At 43.8% G+C, this 24,409-nt stretch overlaps 1 protein-coding gene and 1 long non-coding RNA gene across 3 annotated transcripts in view; one reads left to right on the top strand and one right to left on the bottom strand.

Annotated features, from left to right (window-relative positions):
* The window catches only part of PRKCB (protein kinase C beta), a 1,047,370-nt gene extending 1,046,512 nt beyond the window's left edge, over nt 1-858 (bottom strand). For both annotated transcript variants that reach the window (XM_085629465.1, XM_085629464.1), the window contains exon 1: nt 595-858. In XM_085629465.1, coding sequence (XP_085485591.1) covers nt 595-773 — 179 coding nt within the window. In that variant the 5' untranslated portion in view covers nt 774-858. The remainder of the gene's footprint in view (nt 1-594) is intronic.
* Nucleotides 1-22,440, top strand: part of LOC146796757 (uncharacterized) — an 82,527-nt gene extending 60,087 nt beyond the window's left edge. Inside the window, exon 3 of the long non-coding RNA XR_014969667.1 lies at nt 19,630-22,440. This is a non-coding gene — a long non-coding RNA (uncharacterized LOC146796757). The remainder of the gene's footprint in view (nt 1-19,629) is intronic.
* Nucleotides 22,441-24,409: the final 1,969 nt, after the last annotated feature.

Here is a 24,409-nt window from a genome sequence, read left to right as displayed (position 1 = left end):
CTGGAGCCCCCTTCCGCCCCTGAACCCCCAGTGTTGTCACCATAAGAAGTCAGTGTAGTAGGTGCAAAGGGTAACCCCCTCACATCCGCCTCCAGCCACCCATCCCCTGATCCCCAAGGTTCTCATCATATGAAGTTGGTGCAGTGACTTCAGAAGGTCCTTCTCTGGAGCCCCCTCCCGCCCCTGCACCCCCAGGGTTCTCACCATATCCAGTCAGTGTATTGGAGAAATGGGTACCCCCCCATCCCCAAAAACCCCTGCAGTCAACCGCCCCTTGAACCACAAGGCTCTCATCATATGAAGCCGGAGGGGTGCCTGTAAAGGGTAGGATGCACCCCTTGAGCCCCCCCCCCCCTTGTCTCCCCCTCCCACCTCACCCTTAAGGCTCACCAAATTACCCACAGGGCACATATCATATAAAGTCAGTGTAATGGCTGCAAAAGATAGGGTGCACCCCGGAACCTCACACAACTGTCATCGTCCCCTGCATCCCAGGGTCCCCACCACATGATGTCGATGCCGAGGCTGCAGATGGCAGGGGTCTCCCCTACCCCCGCCTCCTGTCCCCCGCCCCTGCACCCCCGGGGCTCTTACCATATGAAGTCGGTGCAGTGGCTGCAGAAGGTGGGCTGCTTGAAGAACCGCGCAGTGAATTTGTGCTCCTTCACCTCGTGCACGTTCTTCTGCCGCAGAGCGCCCTGCCGGGCGAAGCGCACCGGCTCCTGCTCAGTGCTCTGCCCGGAATCCGGGGTGGCGATGCTGGGCTCGGCCATGTCCGGGAGCTGCAGCCTCCGCCGCCCGAGAGAGAGCGCTCACTGCCTGGCTGGGTCCAGGGGGCGCGGGGCTGCGGGACCCGGGGCACGCCCCTTGCCGGCGGAGGACCGCCCAGGTGAATGCACAGCTCCAACCGTCCGCCTATCACGGGGTCTCCCGGGCCCAGCGATCTGCATAGCCACGCCTTCATGATTCACAGAGCAGTGCGGAAGAGCAAGACTCGAGACGCCCGCCCCCACGCAACAGTATAGCCACAAAGACACGCCCCCTTGCTGACTACCGGTGCTGAGGTGGGCGCGAGGTAAAGCGTGCAGCCACGCCCCCTTTGCTGATACGATCTTCTCTCTCATGAAAAGTACAGCTCCCCGAAAGCAATCCACTCAACCACGCCCGCCTGCCTCGTACAGTTCATTGTAGGCTTGACGTAATATGCGCCCTGTGTTATCGGCCACGCCCATTCACCAATACCACTACATTCCGATAACTAAGATTTGCATATCCACGCCCCCTTCCTTATTTTGCTATTGCGGGTGGCAGAGGTCTCGTGGTAGCGCGATAGCCGTTACATAAGCACGCCTGTCTGAGAGCCAAGCAAACTCTTGCCAATGGCGTTAGACCCGTCTCTGTTCTTGTTTGCATAGCCACGCCCCGGCCTTGTTAGCGCGAGCCAACATTCCGTCACCTCACCTGCCGCAGCAACACCATGCTCTTTTGACAGCACGATACGCCCCAACCACGGTAGCCCCGCCCTCACTGCAATATTATTTCCCCTCATTTGCATGGGCCGCCTTCTTCCTGTAGCTAAAGCTGTAAGCATGTTCCTGTCTCCACCTCTGTCCTTGTATTGCAGAGATGCAACGGTAGGCAACAGTGAGGGAAACTGCTCTGAGCAGAGCGGATGTGTGCAATTGTAAACAAACTAGAGGCGCGCGAGCCAGCAAATTCACTAGATGAGCCCAGCTATGGAAGCAGCTAGCGCTGAGATCTGGCGCACAGCCATACATGACAATATTTTGGCGTGTAATCGTGCAACAGACATCATGTAAAATAAGTCAATGCTTTAAATGGGGTGGGGGGGGGGGGGGGGGAAGGGGGCGCCATCAGGTACTCAGCACCTGCACTTCTTTAATTTGGAAGGGATAGTACCAGCACTTCTCAGCAATATTCCTAGACTTTTAATGGGGGAGTACCCTCAGCAGCATACAGTTACTCTTGGACAAGGAGTACCCCTACTGTTATATTCCCATTGCAAGCACACAATTACATCTCTTAAAAATAAAAAATAAAACTTTCTTTTTTAGTATGCAGGAGCCTTTTACATGAATGAATCAACTATCACTCCATTGAGATGCCTTTTATTCAGTGATCGTTTTTTAAAAAGAACTTAGAAATATTCAGGCCCCCTCCCTGCCCTGATGACAATGCCATTAGTGAATTAAGAGGCGAGTCAATTGTCTTGTTCACTCTATGTGTGTGTACCGTATCCTTGTCATACATGGAGCAGCATTAGTCTACTAAACCAGAGACAAGAGCTTTTTCTACAGCAAGCATCGTGATCTCACGTATTCCAAGGTGCTTTCATATGCAATCACGAAGAAGGAATGAGGCGCAGTGAAATAAAATATGTGCCACTGATGCGGCACTTTGGGAAAGCTGAGAAGTCAAGACTGAGACATTTTTTTCTGGTTTCGCATTGTGCGATTATTAACTAGATGGGTACTTTTTTCCTCACTTGTTTAGGAATAAAAATGAATACTTTGGCTTTAATTTGTGATGTGTGAGGTCAGAGTAGGGATGGCAGACACAAGTCGTATAAACACTTGGCTGGTTCTGGGTTCCAGGGTCAAAAGGACTGTGAGCTGAGCCCGAGCCAGGCATCTGGCTCGAGCCTGGCTGAGCCCTCGGTGCCTCGTCCACCTCTATTATAAGCAAGTGAAAAGGACGGAGAAGTCAGTTGGGGGCAGAAGAGCAAGGGATGGTGCTGTTTGAGCAGAGTCCCTCATTCTAAACACCAGAACACATACATAAACAATATCTCTCCACAAGCAGGTCCTATATTTTTCTGTGGGAGCACTTATATACATAAACAATATTTCTCCGCAAGCATGTCCTATATTTTACTGTATTTGCACATCTTTTGTGGCCTCATACCCTTAAGGAAACCATAAAGTACGTTTCAGAATGCAGGAAGCACAATACTCTGCAAGTTCCATTTGGGTGTCAGGCTGAGTTTATAGTATCACATATGTGTTAAGCATTTTAGAGTCATGTATGTCTTGTGTGTAGCGTTTTCGCCAGCCTTGGTACCATGCAACACACAGAGCTTAGTATTACACGTCTTTATTCTTCAGCATGTTACCGCAAACTCAACATTCTAAACCTGCATTCACTTCACTACGTCACAGTTTGAAAGAGTCCATCAGGAGCCAAAGGGTTCCGTCATTGCTAACTCTCGCAACACTGCACCTAACCCTCTGTAAAAAAGTAAACATTTCTACAAACATATATACAATTATAGCTCCTCAAGGAGTCTTTCATGGCACCCTGATCTCACTTCCTGATCGTGTCTCCGGAAACTGGGGACAGGCAGTAGAAGTGTCCGTGATCTGAGTTGGCGATGTAGGAACAACAGCAGCCAGGTGGTTTTCACTTGTCCTTTCAGACATAGTCTATATTGACATCAGTGCTCGACGAACGATGAGCCACATGTCGGAATTGCAAGGAATCCCGCGTAATGAATTTCTTAGAACGCTGGGCAGTCACCATGTGTCCTTTGCTGGTCTCAACATGAAATGGCATTGTGGTCGACTGAGGTGTCGAACGGTAAGCTAGAAGATAGAATTCATGACCCATTTAAGTGTGAGCGTTTCCGATACAGCACGCTGGACAGCTTTCTTGAGAGTACTCATGAAACGTTTGACAAGGCCATTGGCCTGTGGCCAAACAGGTGTGCTCGTCTGATGCTCCACATTAAGAAGACTGAGCAAGTCTCCGAATTTTCGACTCTTGAAAGGGGGCCTTTGTCAGATATTAAGTCTGCAGGAACACCCCATGTCACAAAGATGCCGTCTAATCTATCATTGACTCTTTCTTGAGTGATAGATGAGAGATCTTCTATCAATGTAAAACAGGAGTATTCATCAACAATCTCCATCAGTTGATGTCCATTGTCAAGAGGACCAAAGACGTCAACAGCAATTCTTTCCCATTTCCCATACATGCTTTGGCAACTTGACACGTTTAAGGTGTGTTAAGTGGTTTTCGATGAAAGGCAGTTGCAGAGATGACAGTCCTTCAAATCTCTTTCAACTCTCTCATCGATATGAGCCAACCAGACTCAGTCTCGGAGAGCTTGTTTGGTGGCAATGATTCCATGATGTCCCTCATGGGCCACTTCAATTATCTGTTGTTGCAGTCTCTCAGGAATAACAATTCTCGAACCTCTCAGGATAATGCCTTCCTGAGTAACGGACAGTTCATCTTTGACATTTTTAAACTTCTGGTACTCACTGTCACTGGTAAGAAGTCGAGTGTGCTTGTTTGAAGATTGATGCATAATAATGTCTTGTAGTTTTAACATGTCACTATCTTGACTACTAGCAGTGATAATTTGTTCCAGCGAAATTACAGCTGGGGTGATTGATTTTACAGTTAAATTTATGTAGACTTCAACCGTCTTGGAAGAGTACCATGGCACTGTAGAGGCACTCATGAGAAGTAGTTGGCAGGGTTTTGATCTTTCCCTGGATGGTGCATGTTTGTGTAGTTGTATTCTTGTAATTGTAGACCCCAACGTTCAATGTGAGGAGGCATTTTTGCCTTTGGATTGCCATAGATGGTCAACCATGCTTGATGATCTGTCACAGGCGTGAAAGACTTTCCATATAAAATTATGTGGAAATGTTCACAAGCCCACACCACTTCTAAACATTAAGCACGTTCAGTTTGGGACAAACGTTTGCTTGCATATGCCACAATATGTCTTCGAGCATTTGGGTGTCTGCTGTGCTGGGCAAGGATTGAGCCTAACCCGATGGGGCTTGCATCAAAAACAACCTCGGTATGAAGCTTTGGATCAAAGTATACCATCTCAATAGCTTGCTTGATTTTCTAGAAGCTTTGCTTGCATTCATGTGACCAATGAAATGAAACATTCTTTTTTGTCAAGTCTCTTAACGGCACCCTCACAGTGGCAAAGTCTCGTATATATCGGATGAGAGGCGTGCACCATAAGACGTTCGTAAAAACGCGGATACAAAGCTATTGAGCCTAATCCATTATTCTGGGTGGAACAGAAACTCACCCTCCTGTCCAATAAGACATCTTTTCAGATGACGTACGGCCACTCTAACTAATTAGTGTGAAAGTTTTTTAAACTGAGGACCGTGTCACTCTTGAAGAGCAATTGATTAATACGATTCCCTATATGGAGTGAGGCTCCACCTGATCATTTTAAGATAGACATATATCATCTTTACAACTTTGGCTGCCCTCTATCCCAGAAGCCATCTGCCAGTGGTTTTTATTGCGACATGATTAGAGGAATGATTACTAAATCTATTTAACGGAGGACAAATATTGCCAGTCCTGAGGAAGGTGGTTCTTATTATCTTACACCACCGAAACGCGTCGACGCATATGCTCTTGGGTTTAATTTGTTTTGGGACAGAACCTTAAGAAACTAGGGTGAATTGTTACCAGTTTGTTTCTGTCTACCGAAGCTACAAATTTACACTGCTGAGACACAATTTTGGTGTCTGTTATTGTCCCTCCTATTGTATAAATGTCAAAATGTTTAACTGTCATTCCTGTATGAGATAAGATTCATATTTTTTTATTGTTGGTTTTTATAACTGTTCTGTTTGACCCATTACTATAATGGGACTTTTAACATGCCAATAAACTTAAATTGATGCTTTTTAACTAATGCAAATCTTCCTACTGGTAACTTTCCAACATTTCATCTGGAGCGGTTATAATTGAGTGTGATAGCGTGCAATTGGCTGAATGGAATAAGTGGATTTTATATGGTGTAATTCTCTATATTAGTCCAAAGAGAAAAATCTTTTTAACTACATCGTATATATCTGAAACAGTACAGCCAGAGGTGCACCACATTCAAAATGTATTCAATGAATGTCAGAATTTTTTTTCTCTAAAAACAATTATCTAAGCAAGGTTTTATAAATCCATACGTGATCTTCATTAATTGATGCTTCTTAAATATATTTCAAAAGCCTGCCAATGCATTTCGTCCAAAAACAGTGGACTTCTTCAGGGCATTAATATGGTAAAAGCGATGTACATCATGTGATCAAATTCCATATGTTGCATGTGAATCCGCCTGATATTGTAAGTCGGAAAAGTACCCACGGTAGAAAGTCCAATAATAAAGACCAGGAAGTCATGAATTAGATGACATCCCGCCCCAGTAACGATGATGTGTATATGGTTCTTGTATTCCAAGTGTGCATTAGACAAAAGGCTTGTCAGCCCCACAACGAGCACTGCAATTGGTGCCGTAATGCAGTAAACGGAGTACCGTTACTGGGGCAGGATGTCATCTAATTCATGGTCGTGACAATGGAAATAGCTCACTGTATTTCTCCTCACCCATAATGTTTATCGACACACCACTGTCGATATTAAAAGGTATCAAGCACCCGTTTACTTTGAGTGAAATCTTTGGACAATGTTTGAATGATTTCGATTATTTTTCTTGTCGACTTTTCTTTGACCCGTATTTTTCTTCACATGCAGCTAGTCCAACATGCGCACATGTTTCTGAGGTGAATATCAATTGTTCACAACCATCGCCTTCACTTTCACTTGACATTGATACTGAAGAACTGTTTGAGGATGGAATCTGACAGGCATCCATCAGTAACTCTGAGATTTATAGCTTCCTCATCATTAAATTAATTGAATTTACAGTGTTTAATGAGTATATCTGTCATCTTGGTCTTCCGCCATTATAGTGCCTATTTTCAAGAAAGGTGACAAGGACAACCCATAGTGTTATCGTCCCATTTCTCTTATCAACGCAGTCGTTAAGGTCCTTAGTAGGGTCTTAATAGGGTCTTAATAGACAGACTGCAATATGGACAGACACAATGAGATGTTAACAAAGGCTCAGTATTGTTTTCGCCCAGGTAAATCAACGACTGATCAGTGTCTAAACCTCTATGTTATAGTTAATAAATATACTGTGGCCCAACCTGGCACTTTGTTTTGAGCATTTATGGACCTTAAATCTGCTTTTGATCGGGTAAATAGAAAGAAACTTTGGGACGTGCTCCTTTCCTGGGCAACTGACCGGGACATTGAAACCCTATTAAAAAACCTCCACACTCAAACCTTAGCACCAGTTAGATATTCACAGAGGGTGGCTCTTACAGAACAGTTTAACTGTGTAAGGGGTGTTCATTAAGGGTGTCTACGTGCGCCCTTCTTGTTCACCTTGTACATTAATGGCTTAGAACATGCTCTTTCTTCCGTACAGTCTGACTGCCCTAGAAAAGGTGCAAAATAACTGCCCGTCGTACAGTATACAGACGATGAGGTGTTTATGGCCTGCATAGCAGTGGGGTTGCAGGTTTTAAATTGACAGGTTTGTTTCTTTTAAGGACAGATTGGACTGGACGGTCAACTTCACAAAATCTTACGTTTTGAAAGTTGGCCCTCGGTCGACTAGGTCCAAAACTTTTACGGTGGTGAGCCACACACTGGCAAAGGTCCCAGTTTTCTCTTACTTAGGAATGCTGTTCAGGGGTGAGGAGTTTGGAATGTTGTTCACGGGAGAGGAGTTGGCCTAACGGCTAGGGCGCTCAACTTCGGACCTGGGAAACTGGGTTCGAGTCTCGGTAATGACGCTGAACATCCTGTGATTCTGGGCAGATTACTTAATCTCCCCGTGCCTAACAAAAAATGAATGTGTGTCCTCATGTAACGTAACTGGTGCTATGTAAAGCGCTCTGATACCCGATTGGATTCGGGTCAAGTTTGCGCTATATAAAACTCTGCAAAAAAAAAAAGGCTAAATTGAATTGGAAGCCTTTGGTAGAGGGAAAGCTGTGCGAGATGAACAAGTCAATAGGCGCCTTAGCTAGCTATGGTCAGAGTCTGGCCTCTTGGTCGCTAAGGGCCTCATGTAGGTAGCCAAATACCGGTCGGTAACGGCCGATTTTCGGTAATTTTACCGTTACCGACCGGTATTTTGGCTAATGGTATGTAGGGGGACAAATTTTGGTGCCGGAATTTACCGAATCGTTAAAATTACCGAATCGGTAAGAATACCGAATCGGTAATGTTACCGATTCGGTAACTTTTCCGAATCGGTAATTTTACCGATTCGGTAAATTCCGACACCAAAATCGAGATGTAGGGGGAGTGTGTGGGTGTGTTTTAGAGTCGGTATTTACCACCAACTTTTAGTTGGTGGTAAATAATTAAAGTATGTATTTATGCATTTTTACGCGCGTAGCAGTGTGCAATGTGGCATACATACATGCCCTTAGGGCATGTATGTGTGCCACATGTGCACACATGGCCGAATCAGGGGTGCAACAGGGTGTCAATGTGACACCCTGCCACCCATGCAAGTGTTCCCCCCATTACCGAATCGGTATTTACCGATTCGGTAATGAGGCATACCTTCCCATCAATGGGAAGGTATGCCTCATTACCGAATCGGTAAATACCGATTCGGTAATTACCGAATAGTAACGAATCGGTAAAAAATACCGACTCATTACCTACATACGAGTTACCACTTCTAAAATACCGATTCGGTATCGTTCGGTATTTTAGAAGTGGTAACTGGTATGCTACCTACATGAGGCCCTAAATGTGCTAATAAAGCTTTATCACTCTAAATGTCTTTCCAGGGATTTATATGGAAGCGAAGTGTGGAGGGACAGTCCAGTGCATAAGATACAGCTTGCACAAAACACGTTTTTAAGGTGCACCATGAGGGTGCCCCAGAGCACTCCGTCCTTTTCTGTACATGAAGAGCTGGGCGTCAAATACATTGCTGACTTGGTGGCCATAAAACCTTTGTTGTGTTGGGTTAAGATATGGTCCAGGGAGGGTGCCCAGCGAAACCGCCTCGTTTTGGATGAATGTTTGTGACTTGAAAAAGCGAATAACATCCCCTGGACCTCTTCGTAAAGGCGTCTTTCATTAGTATAGGTAGGGCAGATATCTTCTATAACTATGACTCTCTGAGTTCTTGTGAGCTTAGGTATGTTCCTGTTCCTTAAGCATGCCCTTTCTCATCGTGAAAGTGCTGAGCTTGCAAAGTCTGCAGTGAAAGGGCATTTACTGCTGAAAACTGTACAGGGCACGGAGAGTTACATTTTTCTCTTAACTAGTGAAAGGGACAGGTTCTTGGTGGCCCGTTTCAGGTTTAACCAGCTTCCCCAGCTCTTGGCCACCCTATATGATTGGTCTCAACAAGTACGAGAGGGACTTGTGGCTGGAACAGTAGGTCTTCACAGGATACCGTGCATTTTATGCTTTTATGTATATATTTTAGCCTGTCCAGGAAGCAATTCCTGCGGCCCCTCCTTAAAGACCTGAATTTTATGCATGCCCATGTGGCCCTCATGTATCTGCAACTCTTGCCAAATGAGTATACCCTTTTCGCAGTAACCTCCTTTCTACGGGCAGCTTTGAGTTCAAGACAATCAAGACCGACGGATATTTTGTGGATATGTTTTACTGTATACTGTTTTAATGGGATTTTATGTAATTTTTATTGGTATTTATTTATGAAATTGCATTTAAAGGTATTTGCACTGTCATTTCATCTTTTATGGTTGTGATTGCGACCGAATAAAGATTTATTTGATTTGAGTGTATCCAGTCTCTCAATAAATTTGTCGATGGTTTTACCAACTTTCTGTCGTTCTTGACTGAAAATGTAGCTTTCGTAATCTACATTTTGAATTGGACTGAACTTGAGATTCAAGGCTGCTTTGATTTGACATGATATCATTTTGTTAGCTTGCAGCATTTTCTTTGATGACTCCTTTTACAACGTCACCAGAAAGATTCTTGAGTTATTCAATAATATTCTTGTTATTGGCTTCTTCTACCACATCAATGAAATCATGAAATGTCTCTATCCAAGCAGTCAATCTGTCGCTAATATTTAGCTTTTTGGCTGTATCGAATGGTGGTGGCGGTTTTAGGAAGGTGGTGGCATTGTAACCATTTATGAGATTGGCTGACACTGCAGTGGAAGTCTCTCCAACGCTGTTTGCCGTCCACTAGCACCTGCTTACTTCAAACCATCTCTAAGGACCTGTGCTGAGCTGGCCTCTGGGTCATCCTGGACAGTCCGTGGAACCTTGACCTCCCTCTTGGACTTCATTGGAGCCCTTCACTTATGGAGACCATTGGAGTTGTTCTGAGCCACCACTCTGGCGCTTTGGTGGCATGCCGCTTCATGTATGGACGGCTCCGTGAGCATATCCCCTGGGGCTACTCCACCCAACACTGTGGTATGATGACTCTCATTACTCTGTTCTGGTAAGCAGATGACCATTTCTTGTATTTGGATTGCTTCATTTTAGACATCTCTTTGTACTGTCTGACACCTGGTTGATATCTGCCTCGCAGAACTTCTGATCGCAGCGTCGTCATGCAATCTGCTGTCACTACTTGCTGCTCTTTCAAAACCTGATTGTATCCGCCTTTAACATTACCACCTCATATGATGTACAGCTTTAGGTTGCGTAGTAGCGCAGTACCTCTTTTTACGAGTTTCCCAGCAAGAACTTGGCCAATGATGTGTAGACTTCTCAGTGCAGCTTTTGTTATCTTCAAATGTTTTACACTGGCTGGAGTTGCGCTTTGACCCCACGTACGTCAAACGTTGATTCTGCACTTCAACTAAGGCACATGTGGCACACACTAGCCGTTTGCTGGACCACGGCATGATCTCTGGGAGATCACTGTGGATGTTTGGGTTACTTATCCTAAATCTTTTTGCCAGTTGTAGCGTCTTCCCCAGCCTGGGTGCCCGCCAATGACTACACCACAAAAGGAGCTTAGTATTACACGTCTTTATTCTTCTGCGTGTAACGGCAAACTCAACATTCTAAACCTGCATTCACTTCACTACGCTCTAACACTTATGCCACAACACAAGCAGATCGGACGCACAGACGTCGAAGGACTGGAAAACACTATAGGACCCAAATGCCTTCGGCAGATTGTCGATACTGCGGTTTGAGATCCTGGAATATCCACTCCTAAGGTATGACAGTGTAAAGAGATTGACCTGGAATCCTTGGGCACAATTGAATAGAACACTCACAACAGGATTTTTAAATTGGAATGATGGTGTCCCTAGAGTAAACGGTGGACCCATTTCCCTACAAGGACCATTCACGCCTGTACGATACACGCCATAGTTACTTGGGCATTTGTTTGAAGATTCTAAAAGGAAAGGCACATTATATTTGTCCTGATAAAAGTGGCCATTATCCTGCGAACACCACCGAAACGTGTCGACGCTTGGGAGAAATTAAATCCAGTGTACCCGCTAGTCATTGTGATAAAAACACTTGGGCTGCATACATGTCTGGCATTTGAGTTTTTTTTTTTTTTTTACCTGGATTAGTCCATGACCACTAATAAGTGTACTGTCGTAACTGCTGTCTGTCTCTCTCTCTCTTTTCTTCTTTTGTTTTATCTTTCTTTTAGACGATACACTTTTAAATTGTTATTAATACGTGGATATAGGGTATGTACTATTTGTAGGATTATATTTGTGATGTAATATTTGTTTTTGATACTTGATGAATTTTTGCATCTCCCTCTTGATTAATTGATATGCTGTCTATGTAATACATAAAATTGTATAATGATATATGTTTGTTATTATTATTATTATTATTAAACATTTTTAAAGCGCAACAGCTACCTCCAACGGAGGTGTCCCGGCGCTAGCATCCATCTAGTGAGGGGGGAGAGGCCAGGAGGGAGGCCAAAGTGTTAGACGGTACAGGAGAGGCCAAACAGCCATGTCTTAAGGGCCTTCCTAAAAGGTAGTTCCGCCTTTATCTGACACAGGGGGTTAGGCATCATATTCCACAACGTGGCTGTTCTTACCGCGAAGGCTTGTCCTCCCAACCTTGCTTTTCTAAAGCGTGGAATGGCTAGGAGGTTCAAATTGCTAGATCTTAGAGTTCTAGCGTTCTGGTATTTTTGGAGCCTACGTCTCAGATAGAGAGGCCCAACCTCTCTAAGCGCTTTGTGGGCTAGGACCAGAGCCTTGAACATCACTCTATTTTTAACCGGCAGCCAATGTAGGCTTTGCAGATGGGGGGTAATGTGATACCGTAGGGGTACATTTCTAATAAGTCTGGCAGCAGCATTTTGGATCCTTTGAGGTCTCCTCAAAAGATAGTCAGGGAGACCAATGAAGAGGCTGTTGGCATAGTCTAACTGAGAGGTGATGAGCACATGGACCACCGTCTTCCTGCATTCCATAGGAAGGAAGTGAAGACACCTGCGCAGTGCCTTCAGTTTCCAGAAGCATTGTGAGGATATGTGCGATATTTGGGCCTTGCCTGTTAGTTGGGTGTCAATTCTAAAACCCAGATTCCTGGCTGAGTTGACCGGAATTGGTGGAGGATTTAATTCTACTGGCCACCAAAGCTCAGATTGAGGGGGGAGAGGCTGATTAAAAAATAATATCTCGGTCTTATCAGTGTTCAATTTCAGGCAGTTATCCGTCATCCAAGATGAAATGTTTAGAAGACACTGCCTGAAATTGGTAAAGGCATTCTCACTCTGCTCTTTGAAGGAAAAAATAAGTTCAGTGTCGTCTGCGTATGAAACAACACGAACACCCAAACCTTCCACGATAGATGCCAGCGGAGCCAAATACACATTAAACAAAGATGGACTCAGGGCGGATCCCTGTGGGACCCCTTGTAACAGTGTCCTAGAGCTGGAAACATGTGGGTGAAGGAAGACTTGTTGAGATCTGTCTTCCAAAAACGACTGGAACCAACGTAACACGGTCCCTGTAACTCCTAGTGAGTGGAGTCATTAAGCAGGATCTTATGGGAGACCGTGTCGAAAGCTGCCGAAAGATTAAGCAGCACAAGCATGGCGCAGTTTCCTGTATCCATCGTCTCACGAATTGACTCTGCCACCTCTAAAAGAGCTGTCTCGGTGCTGTAACCTGCCCTAAAACCCGATTGTGAGTCGTGCAGGCAGTTATTGGATTCTAGAAAATCCGACAGCTGCCTCTGGACCTCCTTTTCCAGAATTTTAGCTGGGGCAGGGAGCAGAGAGATCGGTCTAAAATTTTTCAGCTCTGTTGGATCAGCGTCCTCTGTTTTTAAGGATAGGACGGACAAAGGCTTTCTTCCATTCAGTAGGGAAGATTCCCGTGTTCAGTGAGGTATTCCAAACATTGTTCAGCGCGTTGTTAACTACGGGGGCTAGGAGTTTGAGAATTCTAGCCGGGCAGGGATCGGAAGGGCATCCAGACTTGACTTTCATTAAATCCCTCAGGGAGGCGTCCTTCTCAAACCGACGGAAGTCTGACCATTTGACTGAAAGGCCATCCAGAGGCACCGCCTGCTCATCATTAATAGGGAAGGTAGAGTAGATGGCCACAATCTTGTCATGGAAGAAAGATGCTAGTTCTTCACACAGCGGAAGAGACGTCGGGACGGTGCTTATATAATATGAAGATTTATGAATTCTGTATAATGAACACATTTTTAATGATTCCAATATTTTTAAAATAAAATATAGGTGGCATTCCATTATTTGTCAGTGGTTATCTTGTGGCATTGCAAATCTAGGTATATGGGTTTTTTGTATGATTGACATGAATGGTTTGTGGTATATTTATGATGATTGGTTGGAGAATTATTTTATTTGGTTACCGAAGGAAATTATCTTCTTCTTTGACAGTTTGATGGAGTCCATCAGGAGCCACAAGGGTTCCATCATTGCTACCTCTCACAACACTACAATGTTTTGCTGCTCTTAAGCATGAAGTGAAGGCTGCATGTATGTACTTCATTACACTGGCAGTGAGGATTCCCTGGTATAGCATGCCATTACAGCAGTTTTTGAGAGAGCTGGTGTCTCATTGTGCAAGTTTGGTACTTAGGGGGCACGTCTCAATCTATCCCTCTCTCTCTTGTGAGATGCAGCCTGCAATCAAATGGCTACTAATGTGTCAGGGTCAGTAGGGGATTGTATAGGAAGTGCTGTGGGGCGGTGGGGCGGGGGATGGGCAGGGTGAGGGGGTAGCAAACACTTACATAGGATGGAAAGGAGGAAAGTAATTATTATGTTCCTCCGTTCCGTCGTATGTCTGTGTTTGCTATGCCCCCACCCCGCCCCACTGCCCCGCAGCACGCCCTATACGAGCCACTACTGGTCAGTGTCTGTAGCGACGCCTGCAGAAAGAGTGGCTGCCCTTAAAAAGGACTGCTGGTGTTAGAACTGGCAAACACAGTCACAAATTAAGCACTGGCACCCACAGTTTACTAGTTGGAAGCTCAAGAGGAGAATGGAAATCAATGAGCTCTTTTGCAGTATTTTTATTTTTTTGCCATTTGTATGAGCATGTAGGTGAACTAATCAAATGTCAAAAAACTGAGCCGAGTTCTGCAAGCAACTTGCTACACAGCACTGAATATTCAAATACCACGCAAATCTATGTTAATGATTGTCTGGCCACTCAGCGATGCTCTTGTTAGTGTCAAGGAAAAGGTCAAAAAAAGCTACCCGATTGCATATTTCTGAGCACTAAAATATGCAATGCTTCTTGCTGAAATGGGAAAGGAATACCAATATTAAAGAGAGCACAGGTAATTTTTCTTTCTGGAATAAATTCAAGGCGTTACATTTACTATTATAACTTTTATGTTATATCTCAATATTTTGTTTTCCCTTTACCCTTTCCATTTCTCTCTTGGTCCCCTCTTTATATCCGATATAGGGTGCCAGCCTAGATTGTTTTTATTCTGCGTCCTTTAAGTTTGAACTCTGACCTTTGAACTGCAGTGTGTCTGCCATTACTAGGTCAAACAAAATGAATTCGGGCAACAAGTGTCATAATCTGTTCATAACTGCAGCAACCCCAGGCATAACAGTGGCGGCTGGTGACATTTGAAAGTGGTGTGGCGTCAAATTATTGCCGTAGTGCATTATGGCGAGCTAGCCTGAACAACTTAAGGGGGGGTTGGGGGATTCTTCCCCACCCCCGAGAACATTTTGAAATAAATAGTGGACAAATGGTGCATTTTCAAGCAAACTTGAGGAAGCAGGAAGGTTAATAAAGCAATATGATTGAAATATTTATCATTTAAGAAATTGCCAATTTTTATGAGTTATAGAGGACAATCTTTGCGTATTTTACCAGCAGAGTGTTCTAAGAAATGCGCCCCAGACACAAGTCAGACAGAATAGAGGATGCGAGAACAGCCCAGAACCGGGATTTTGACTTTTTCTGCGTTCCACTTGCCCCATGCTCAATGAGGGAGACACCATTTGTCAAAGAAAGTCACATTTGCACCCTTCCCACTGGTTACCTGGAAGGCTTCAGATACATAGCACACTGGTCAACAGCCTCAGGTAATTAATACTCACTACCCACTACCGAAAGACCACTCACAGCTGCCAGTAGGGCAAGACATACAAGAGCTATACCCGCAGACTTACTCCCGAAAACCCTATCTATGTCCAGTATTGTAAACCCATCACAGTCAATATTAAAAAATACAGACAGGTCCATTTTAATATTATTATTACTTCAGTAGACAACATTTGGTCTATGAGAGGGGGTGGGGGTATCACAAATTCAAAACACCAGACTGACCCTGTTCAATAATCTACATTATTCTACCGACATATTCATCATATCTCACGTGTGCGTGCCATCAAGTGATGTTTCATGTCATTTCACTGCCACATGAATGCGATACCTAGACTGGGCAGCCTTACTTTCACAGATGCAGCATCTTGTGTGGTGTATCCGCTGTACTGTCAGATCATGTCTACCTCTGGTCAAGTACCTGCCTGCTCTGTACTGTAAGAGTATGTCTACCAGTCCAGTACCTACCTCCTGGACAGCGAAGCACCTCTGGAGTCTGAAGAGGGACACAAACTGCGGCTTGTCCATATCGGCAGGATTGCCAACATAGATAAATGACCCCCTTTTTGGTGCTGAACAAGCAATTCGATTATCAAGCAAGGTATTATTTACTTGAGTGACTAAGCTTTGTAGAAGAATAAATACGCAGACATGGATTGCAAACAGGGCTGAATACCAGAACACGTGCGTTTACCGGTCTATGAATTTCTACATTCCATTAAGAACACTGGCCCGAACATAGTTCAGCGAGAAGTGACTCAAAACTTGGCCTCCGAGTGTCAGGGCGGCAATCTATCATACACTAACTACCATTAATGAGGGCATGAATATTGACCTGAGGGTGCACAATGAAGGATTAATGCCTTCTGTTCCTAGCAGGTGTGTTTCCACCTATAAATGAAAACTCGGATTAGTGATACAAAATATTTATGTGAAATAAGCCCCAGCACTCACGCAACTGAGCAGCAATAGAAGATGGTACGTGGCTAGCTTCAGAATACAGCAGTTTCAGTTGTAGGGGTGCAGGCATAATGAAGAGGTCTGTGCGGAGACATGACAGCTTTCAAAACGGCGGGCCACATACAAATGACACACCTGTATTTACTATACAGGGACATATCGATAGATGTTTCACTTAGTAATTCACAAAGCCTTAAATCAATAAAATCAGATCTCTGAGAACAGTGTATTTGAAAATGTTTTCTTGAATTCCATTTATGTATAGCATAACAGTGAGATATTCGCTGTGGTTGCAGATTGGTTGGCTAGTGTGAAGCATAGTTCATTCGGAAACAGTGTGCTATCTTGATAGTTCAGTGGGACTAGGTAGCCAGAATATCGGACCTCTGAATGGGTGAGATCCAGGCAGTTTAAAGCAGCGGTTTCAAATGTTGAGGTAAGATTGGTTGCTGAGTAGAAGAGTCCAGCTGTTACTGTAGCTGAGTGAAAAGTGATTTCCACTCATGAGGTGCGCAATTGTCACTAAAATAACTGAATATACAAGTTGGCAGGTATGTAGTTACATTACACAGGGATACATTCAAAGTGTATATGAGGCAGGAGAGGGTAAGTGATTTGCCCAGAATCACAGGCTGTGTAACAGACCGACGCTGAAACCTGAACCTTGTTTACAAGCTCTAAAGTTGGCAGCTCGGCGCCTTACACCAAAATTACATCGCAAACAGAAGGAGGGAACAAAACCCCCTCACTCACTAACTTCCCAGGCTCCAGACCTACCTCCCCGAAAACTCAACTGCAGCAGATCACACGGCGCGCGCACTCTACACAGCAGGGGTGAAAATAACTCGCCTGAGTCAGTCTGGCATCCAGTGTTTATGTGGCTGCTTTCCCCTCCCCCCCGCCCCGCTATTACCCGTAATGTCAGAAGTACCTTATCCAGTGGTGGTGTCAGCTGGGGGCAGCCCCAGAACACCCTCCACTCACCCCCACCAACCGGATGGTCATAAATAGGAAAACGGAGTGATAAGGGGCAGAGAGGGGGCTGAGCCTACAAAAAAACCTTCCTTTTATGAAAAAACACAATTCAGGAACAAACGTTAAGATGTAATTATTAAGGCAGATCTTTCAACATGCCGCCCAAGACTCTCTCACATGCACTTATTGACAGGAGTGAGGTGAACCCTGTTCATCATTTCTAAAACGGGGATATGTTCGGCTGCTGCGGGGGGGGGGGGGGGGGGGGGAGAGAACAAGAGAAGCTGAAAAACGGACACAAAACGCTTTAGATTGGCGGCAATACTCGCGAGGGGGGGCTGTGCGTTGGCACCAATGCGGGCGGGGGGTGTTTACGGGGGGGGGGGCTATGGGTTTAAAATTAAAAGTAAAATAAAAACAAAACTTCTTACCTGACCGGGTCCTACCGCGCCGCCGCCTCTGCTCTTGGGCCAGGGTCCCTCCCGCATTCTCAACAGGAACAGGCATGATGCAGCTCCCTCCCTCCTGTAAGCCAATCACAACGCTGCAATGGCAGTGTTGTGATTGGTGAGGAGTCCCGGGCGGCGCCCACCCGGGCACCAGTAGGGACGCTATTTTCTCTATGTAGGCTGCATGTAGCCTACATAGAGAAAATGTACAGTGAGCATGACTGCTTTGGTCGGCCCCAGGGCCGACCAAACAGTCCGGGCACACATAATGGTGGAAGACACTCCTCCCTGACCCGCCCATCTGCCCGCCCACAACCAGGCTTAACTCCCGCCCTTAACCGGGCTGCTACCAATGCCGTCTGCTTTCTCGCAACGCGAGAAGCAGAAAATAAAATGGTATTTTAAATACCATTTTATTTTCTATTTCTCGCACTGCGAGAAAGCAGTGGGGCGGCGCTCTGATGCCCAAATGGAGCGGCCGCCACTGCAGGCATAGGTGTTGGAATAGGTTATTTTACAATTTACAATCCTCGTCGCTGCTGCCACGTGGTCTGCCACCAGGGGGCGTGAAACAATCCCTTTCTGGGTGGAAACCGACAACTTTAGGGAGAGCCAGGTCAGGGCAGGGGCTGGCTTGGCTCCAAGAGCCAGTGCACAACTGAGACATCAACAGATGCAAATCAGGTAACACATGTCTTTAAAAAGTCTGATAAAGAATTTAACAGGAAAAAATATATATTTTTCAACGTTTCTCAGTATTTCAAGTAAGTACATGTGATACTGTCATTAAATTGAGTGACATTTATATAAAGTAATGCATAGGTATTTTTTTTGTATCTCAATTCTTTATTACATGTTTTTCTTTTTTATTAAAATAAGACAAATAATAATCAGTAGTCAAATACTATCGCAGAGACATAAAGCACTGATGATACATAAAAGTATAAGCAGAACAATAACAGAAGAAAAATCCTCTAATTACATAAAAGATCAGTCGTCTCAACAATATATAGATGTATGCAACAAAATAAAAGTGATTATGTAAACATTAAACTTTGAATAGATATAAACCCATCAATAATGATTGGATAGTGAAAGATTGGATCATCATGAACCTAAAAAAGGGCCACAAATGTGATCAAAAGGATGTAAGTTGTCATATTTTTATAAATCATTTTTTCAAATCTAGCACTTCAAACATATCCTCAAGCCGAGAGTGAATCGTAATAACGTATGTCCTCCAAAATCGTAATATATTACCTTTGACTAAACTGAGACTAGTGGAAAGCCATTTAAAGAAATGAATGTACTTAGGAGGCAAATACCACCATGCCCGTATGACGTTGCCACAAGTTACCGAGATTATGCCAGTTTTTCATTTTCTCGACCTATATGACCTACATTGTTATTAAATGTGAAGCAAGATTGTTTAATATTGACTTTTTATAAGTGAGGTTTTGTAGAATGTAGATCCTGTACTGAATTGTGTTCTCAAACTGGACATTTAGAGAAAATGATATATAGTGAAGTAAAGCGATGGACCATGGATCACAGAATTTGATGAAGTGTGGGGCATGAGGATTGAGCTCAGAGTTCTAGGTTGTACATTGTGCAATTTAAAGACAGCGGGGTTACATTCTTCTCTCTTCCATTTAACACCAGCGGGCATTGCTTTGTGTGCTGTTATTCAATGATTGTTATTCGATTAGTTCTAGTATATCGAGTTCAATAAATTCATCAATCGCACCTTAAGTGAGGCTGCCACTATATACACATATGAGTGTGTAGTCATACATTTTAAAGATGTGTTTTTTGTTTGGAATGTTTCCACAGACACTGAAGACCAGTCACAGTGGTGCAGACCTACCTGTCCGAAGCCATGAAGCTCTTCATAGGAGCTGAACCTACGGAGCAAACTCCGCGGGGGTTCCGAGACTTTTTTTTTATTTATTTTTTATTGACTGCAAACAAGGCATAATCACATACAGAGCTTTGCGCCTGCTACCCAGGGGTCGGCTACCATGTTGCAATTGTCATTCCAACAGCCTCGACTATCCCACATCCCGGAGGCCGGGCATCGCCGTGCATCACTGGCTCAGATCCCACTGTATTCCAATTGTCCCTTTCTCATGAGCCTTGTCTTTGGGGCGACCCCCTGTCCGTAGTAAGGTCCTAGCTTGTTCCACCCGCACTATGTTGTTCACAGTCTCGTTTTGTGGCAATAAACTCTAAACCCCCTCATCCCTCCCAGGGATCCCGCCCAGCCTCCCCTACCCACCCGCCCGAGACTTACGTGTTGTATGCTGATTGTTTATTTGCAGCAGGTAAGGCCTTGAGCCTCTCCTAAGATTGCTTTTGCCCCCCTCAAATCAGCCAGTCAGCAGCAACATTAACATAAGATAACACCTCCTGCCTTCCCTTACTCTGCTGGATGCCTGGCTTGAGAAACAGAATGATTTTAAGATAGGTCAACACCGCAATGACCGCAATTAAATAATTGACAAAACAAAGTGGACGAGTTTGCTCCTCGGGTTACATGACTTCTGTGATGACACTCGTTGATATAATTAGACGTGACCATACAGTATAATCTCAATCCTTCCAAGACAACTCTCAAACCAAAGCCAAAGTATTGTATTGCCTTTGTGTATTTGTAGACCTTTGCTTTATTGTATCACTGTATTTTGTAATAGGAAATATGCAATTTGATTCACCATCTATCTTATTGCTAAGGACGGGTGATCTGCCTGTACCATGGGGAAAGGGGAGTTCACGAGGTATATGTGTGTCATTGAAGGAGATAAAATGCAGGAAGACAGGTGGGCAAGCCTCATATTCACGAGAACAGGAGGTGATAGAAAATTACCAACAGCAGCTTCCCAAGAGGGTCAAGGTGAGAGCAATGATTCTGTTGAGCCCGTGTTGAGAGTAGAGTTCTCTTGTGAGCCTAGTGACAATATTGCGGGAACGTTACACATTTTACAAACTGTCGCAAAAGAAAAGGTGATTTATTTGATGAGTTTTGGTCCACCCTTAGATCCTTGTTTGCTTTATGTAAATTTGAACCAATGGCAGATGAAATTGCAAGGGTTTAAATCATTGTCAATATTAGGAGTGGGAACATTCAGCAATTGTTTTGAGCATTGGTGATCTGGAATTATATGAAGCGATAACAGCGGCCAAAGTTGTTGAACAATCTGAGATGCGGACAAAATCATCAAATGAAGAAAAGGGCAAAAAGAATTGCAGAGAAATGTTTAGCATCTGTAAACACAGCGAGGAGGAGGCCACTTGCATGAAAAGGAACAGTATGTGTGTCACATGTTTTAAATGCTTGAGCTATGACCATTTTGCTTCTTTAAGGGCGTGTCATGCAATCGGAAAGAATTGCAAAATTGTGAAAAAGGAGGAGATTTCACTAAAGTACACAACAAAATAAAGACAGGGGGAAATCATTTTAAGACCAAAGTGAGATGTGTGTCAGAGACCATTAGGATAGTCTTAGCACAGGTGAAAAAGATTTTGACGCAGAAGGGAGGAGGATTTGTGTAGGCTTTGGAAGACGGGATAAGGGTACCAGCAAGAGGCAGCCTTGATGGTGCGTTGGCGTATGGTTGCAGCTCTCATTTGACAGACCTTTGTGGCTGACTGAAGAGAAAGGGAGATAGCATTGAACAAAACGATTCAAATTCATGTAGCCCATTTGACCACACAATAAGGACTAGAAATCAGTGGCCAAAGTTCAGTGGGTTTATTACAAATCAGTAATCAATTCAAATCAATGCAAATTAAGCATCGTTCAGATACAGAATTAAAAAAGGAAGCGTTAGTCAACAAAGTAAATGCAGTTGATGCATCACTATGCGACAAGCGGAGCCGTATAAGCACAAAAGGCAAACGTCTTAAAGTCATCTAAGCAAGACTCTAGGTTTAGATTGAGGATGGTTCTAATGGAAATATCTCAGAGGCAATTAAGGATTAGGAAAGTGAAGTAGGAAGGTGTCAGCATAGCGAGGATTTCAGGAGAAAACATCTAAAAGGGAACAAGTGTTTAGCATATAGCTTTACACTCTCAAGAACAGGGCAAGCAGAGAGGTCTGTACCTCTCAAAGTCCAAAGGGATCAGCTCTAAACTCTAACAGTGTATACATTCTTTCAAACACACATATACATTCTCTTAGCTCAATCCGCACACCACCCTTCCAGGAACCAATGAAATTGCACTTCATGTGCACAATGGCAACATCCCAAGACTTTCCCATCTCACGAAACCTGGACAGTCAGACAAACGTGGATAGAACACCGTCACGGATACACAATGAATAGACCCCTTCTCCAGTTTGTTAGCTCTTCACGTTTTTGCCAAGTTTTGTTCTCAGGCTTCGCTATCTCTAATACATAGTACTCCTTTCTCTAGCTAATGAAGCCTTGAAACTGCATCTGCAGAGGAGAGGACATGCAAGGAAAACAGGAAAATACATTTAGAAATTCAGGGCTAGTTAAGTTAGTTTAGCTGAACACTAAAATGTGCACTTTGACTGCATGATAATATGGGCATGTACAACTTCAAAATAAACAAAATAAATGTAACTTAGGTAAATAAGTTCATGCTTACATTGGGCAAAGCACATTTCAAATAAATGCAACATAACTTGAGACATAAGTGTAAATGTGTACATGAACTACATTTATTCATGATTAGAATAAACATGAATGTGCACACGTTTATGACTCTCTAGTTCTTACAGTGAATGCATTTCTGTTATACATTTTAATTCTTCACTTCTCATTCATAAAGTTAGGCACACATAGTACATGGTGCTAATTGCACAAATTGATTGCATTTCTGTGACGTGTAGGGGTGGAGCTAAAATGACGCGGCTCCAAGCCTATATGTGTAATAAGAATGCTGGTGAACAAAATTCCTTTAATGTCCAATTCAGGTTCCCCTTGAACATTTGTCACAAAGGATTTGTTTCTTAATAAAAAATGATGATTTGATCACTTTAAATAATGTGGGCAATCTGACATCGAAGATAAGGCGTTGTATAGGCATTACACTGATATAGGCGGGTTCTGCTGCCAATGTTATTTTGTTTCCTATGGTGAGAAGTACAAGTTGCAGTGGTGGACGAGGCAATAAGGTGTGAATTAGTGGTGAAACAGTTCTGGAAGTGTTCACTGACAAACTAGGAATATATGGGAGTTTCACTCACAAAATCAAGTTAAAACAAAGGGACAGTACAATTAAAGCTCCCATTTTTCAATTTTTATCGATTTCTACCGATATACAGACAGAAAAATGTCTATCTTCCTGTCTGTAATTATTTTTAAATATGGATAAGTATGGAAAATAGGTTTTCTTTTGGGTGATTCTCCCTGCTGTCAGTCATGAGGACTAGGCCAATAGCTGTGCAGAGTGACAGGTTGGGGAGATAAAAAAGAAAAAAAGATTTCCTAATGAAGCTTAAATAACTGCAGCTGTTTAAGCTGCTCTACATTGCAAATTGTTTCAAATGACTTTATTGTACTGTAAATGGCCAAGACCCATTGGACATTCAAACATGAGTAAACATTTGTCAGTTAAATAACTGTGAAAATATACCCATTGCAGCTTCATCTTTTACAGTAAGCCTAAAATAAATATGGATACATACAGATAAAATGAGTAAAAAACTAAAATGTATAAATACAGATGGAAATGTAAAAAAAAATCCCATAAAAATGGGAGCACTGATTACATGTAGCCAAAAGTTGCACGAGAGTTCTCATAAATGGTAGGCCTAAAATGAAAGAGAAAGACGTTATTTTTATTTATTTTGTCTTGCTAAGCGCCCGAATCACCACGAAGGGGTATCACCGTGCTATGGAAGTGCTACTGAGTCACGGGGCGGGTTCAGAAGAGTATGGTTTTTTTGAGAAACCTGCGTAATTGCAAATAATTGGTGCATTCGCGGAGGTGTAAGGGAAGTTGATTCCAGTAAGAGGGGGCCAAATGATACAAGGCTTTCCCACCTATACGAGATTTCATTAAACGAGGTACCATAAGGAGCGATTTAGAGCCAGATTGGAGGGTTCTGGAAGGCTGGTGTCGTATGAGTCTGTCTACGAGATAGCTGGGGGCGTTGCTGTGTAGTGTCTTGTGCACTATACAGCAGATTTTAAAACGGATCCGCTTGCGCATGGGCAGCCAGTGTAGTCCCAAGAGTAGCGGCAAGGAGGCGGTCCTGGCAGGAGAATTGTTAACTAGGCGGGCCGCGGTGTTTTGGACCACCTGGACTCTATTAAGAGATGATTCGTTAGCTGAGATCAGGAGGGCAATGCAATCGTCAAGACGACTTATTACTAGTGCCTGAAGGAGTGTTTTTCGGACTGTCATAGGGAAGAAAGGCAAAACCTTCCTCAAAAGACTTAATGTGTGGAAGCAGGAACTCACGGTGGTTGCGACTTGCTCTTTCATTGTGAGTTTCTGGTCTAGTTGTTCCTCATCCAATCCGAGATGGCTGTCCTACCTTCAGAGAAGGCTGACTGGATATTGGTGGAGTTTTTGTCAAATGCCATTAGGAGCTGGGTATCATCAGCGTATGAAATTGGGATGAAGCCCAGTTTCCTA

The sequence above is a fragment of the Triturus cristatus genome, chromosome 10, assembly GCF_964204655.1.
Source record: "Triturus cristatus chromosome 10, aTriCri1.1, whole genome shotgun sequence".
NCBI lineage: Eukaryota > Metazoa > Chordata > Amphibia > Caudata > Salamandridae > Triturus > Triturus cristatus.
Note: the sequence above shows the minus strand (reverse complement) of the source record. Positions and strands in the feature narration are given on the sequence as shown.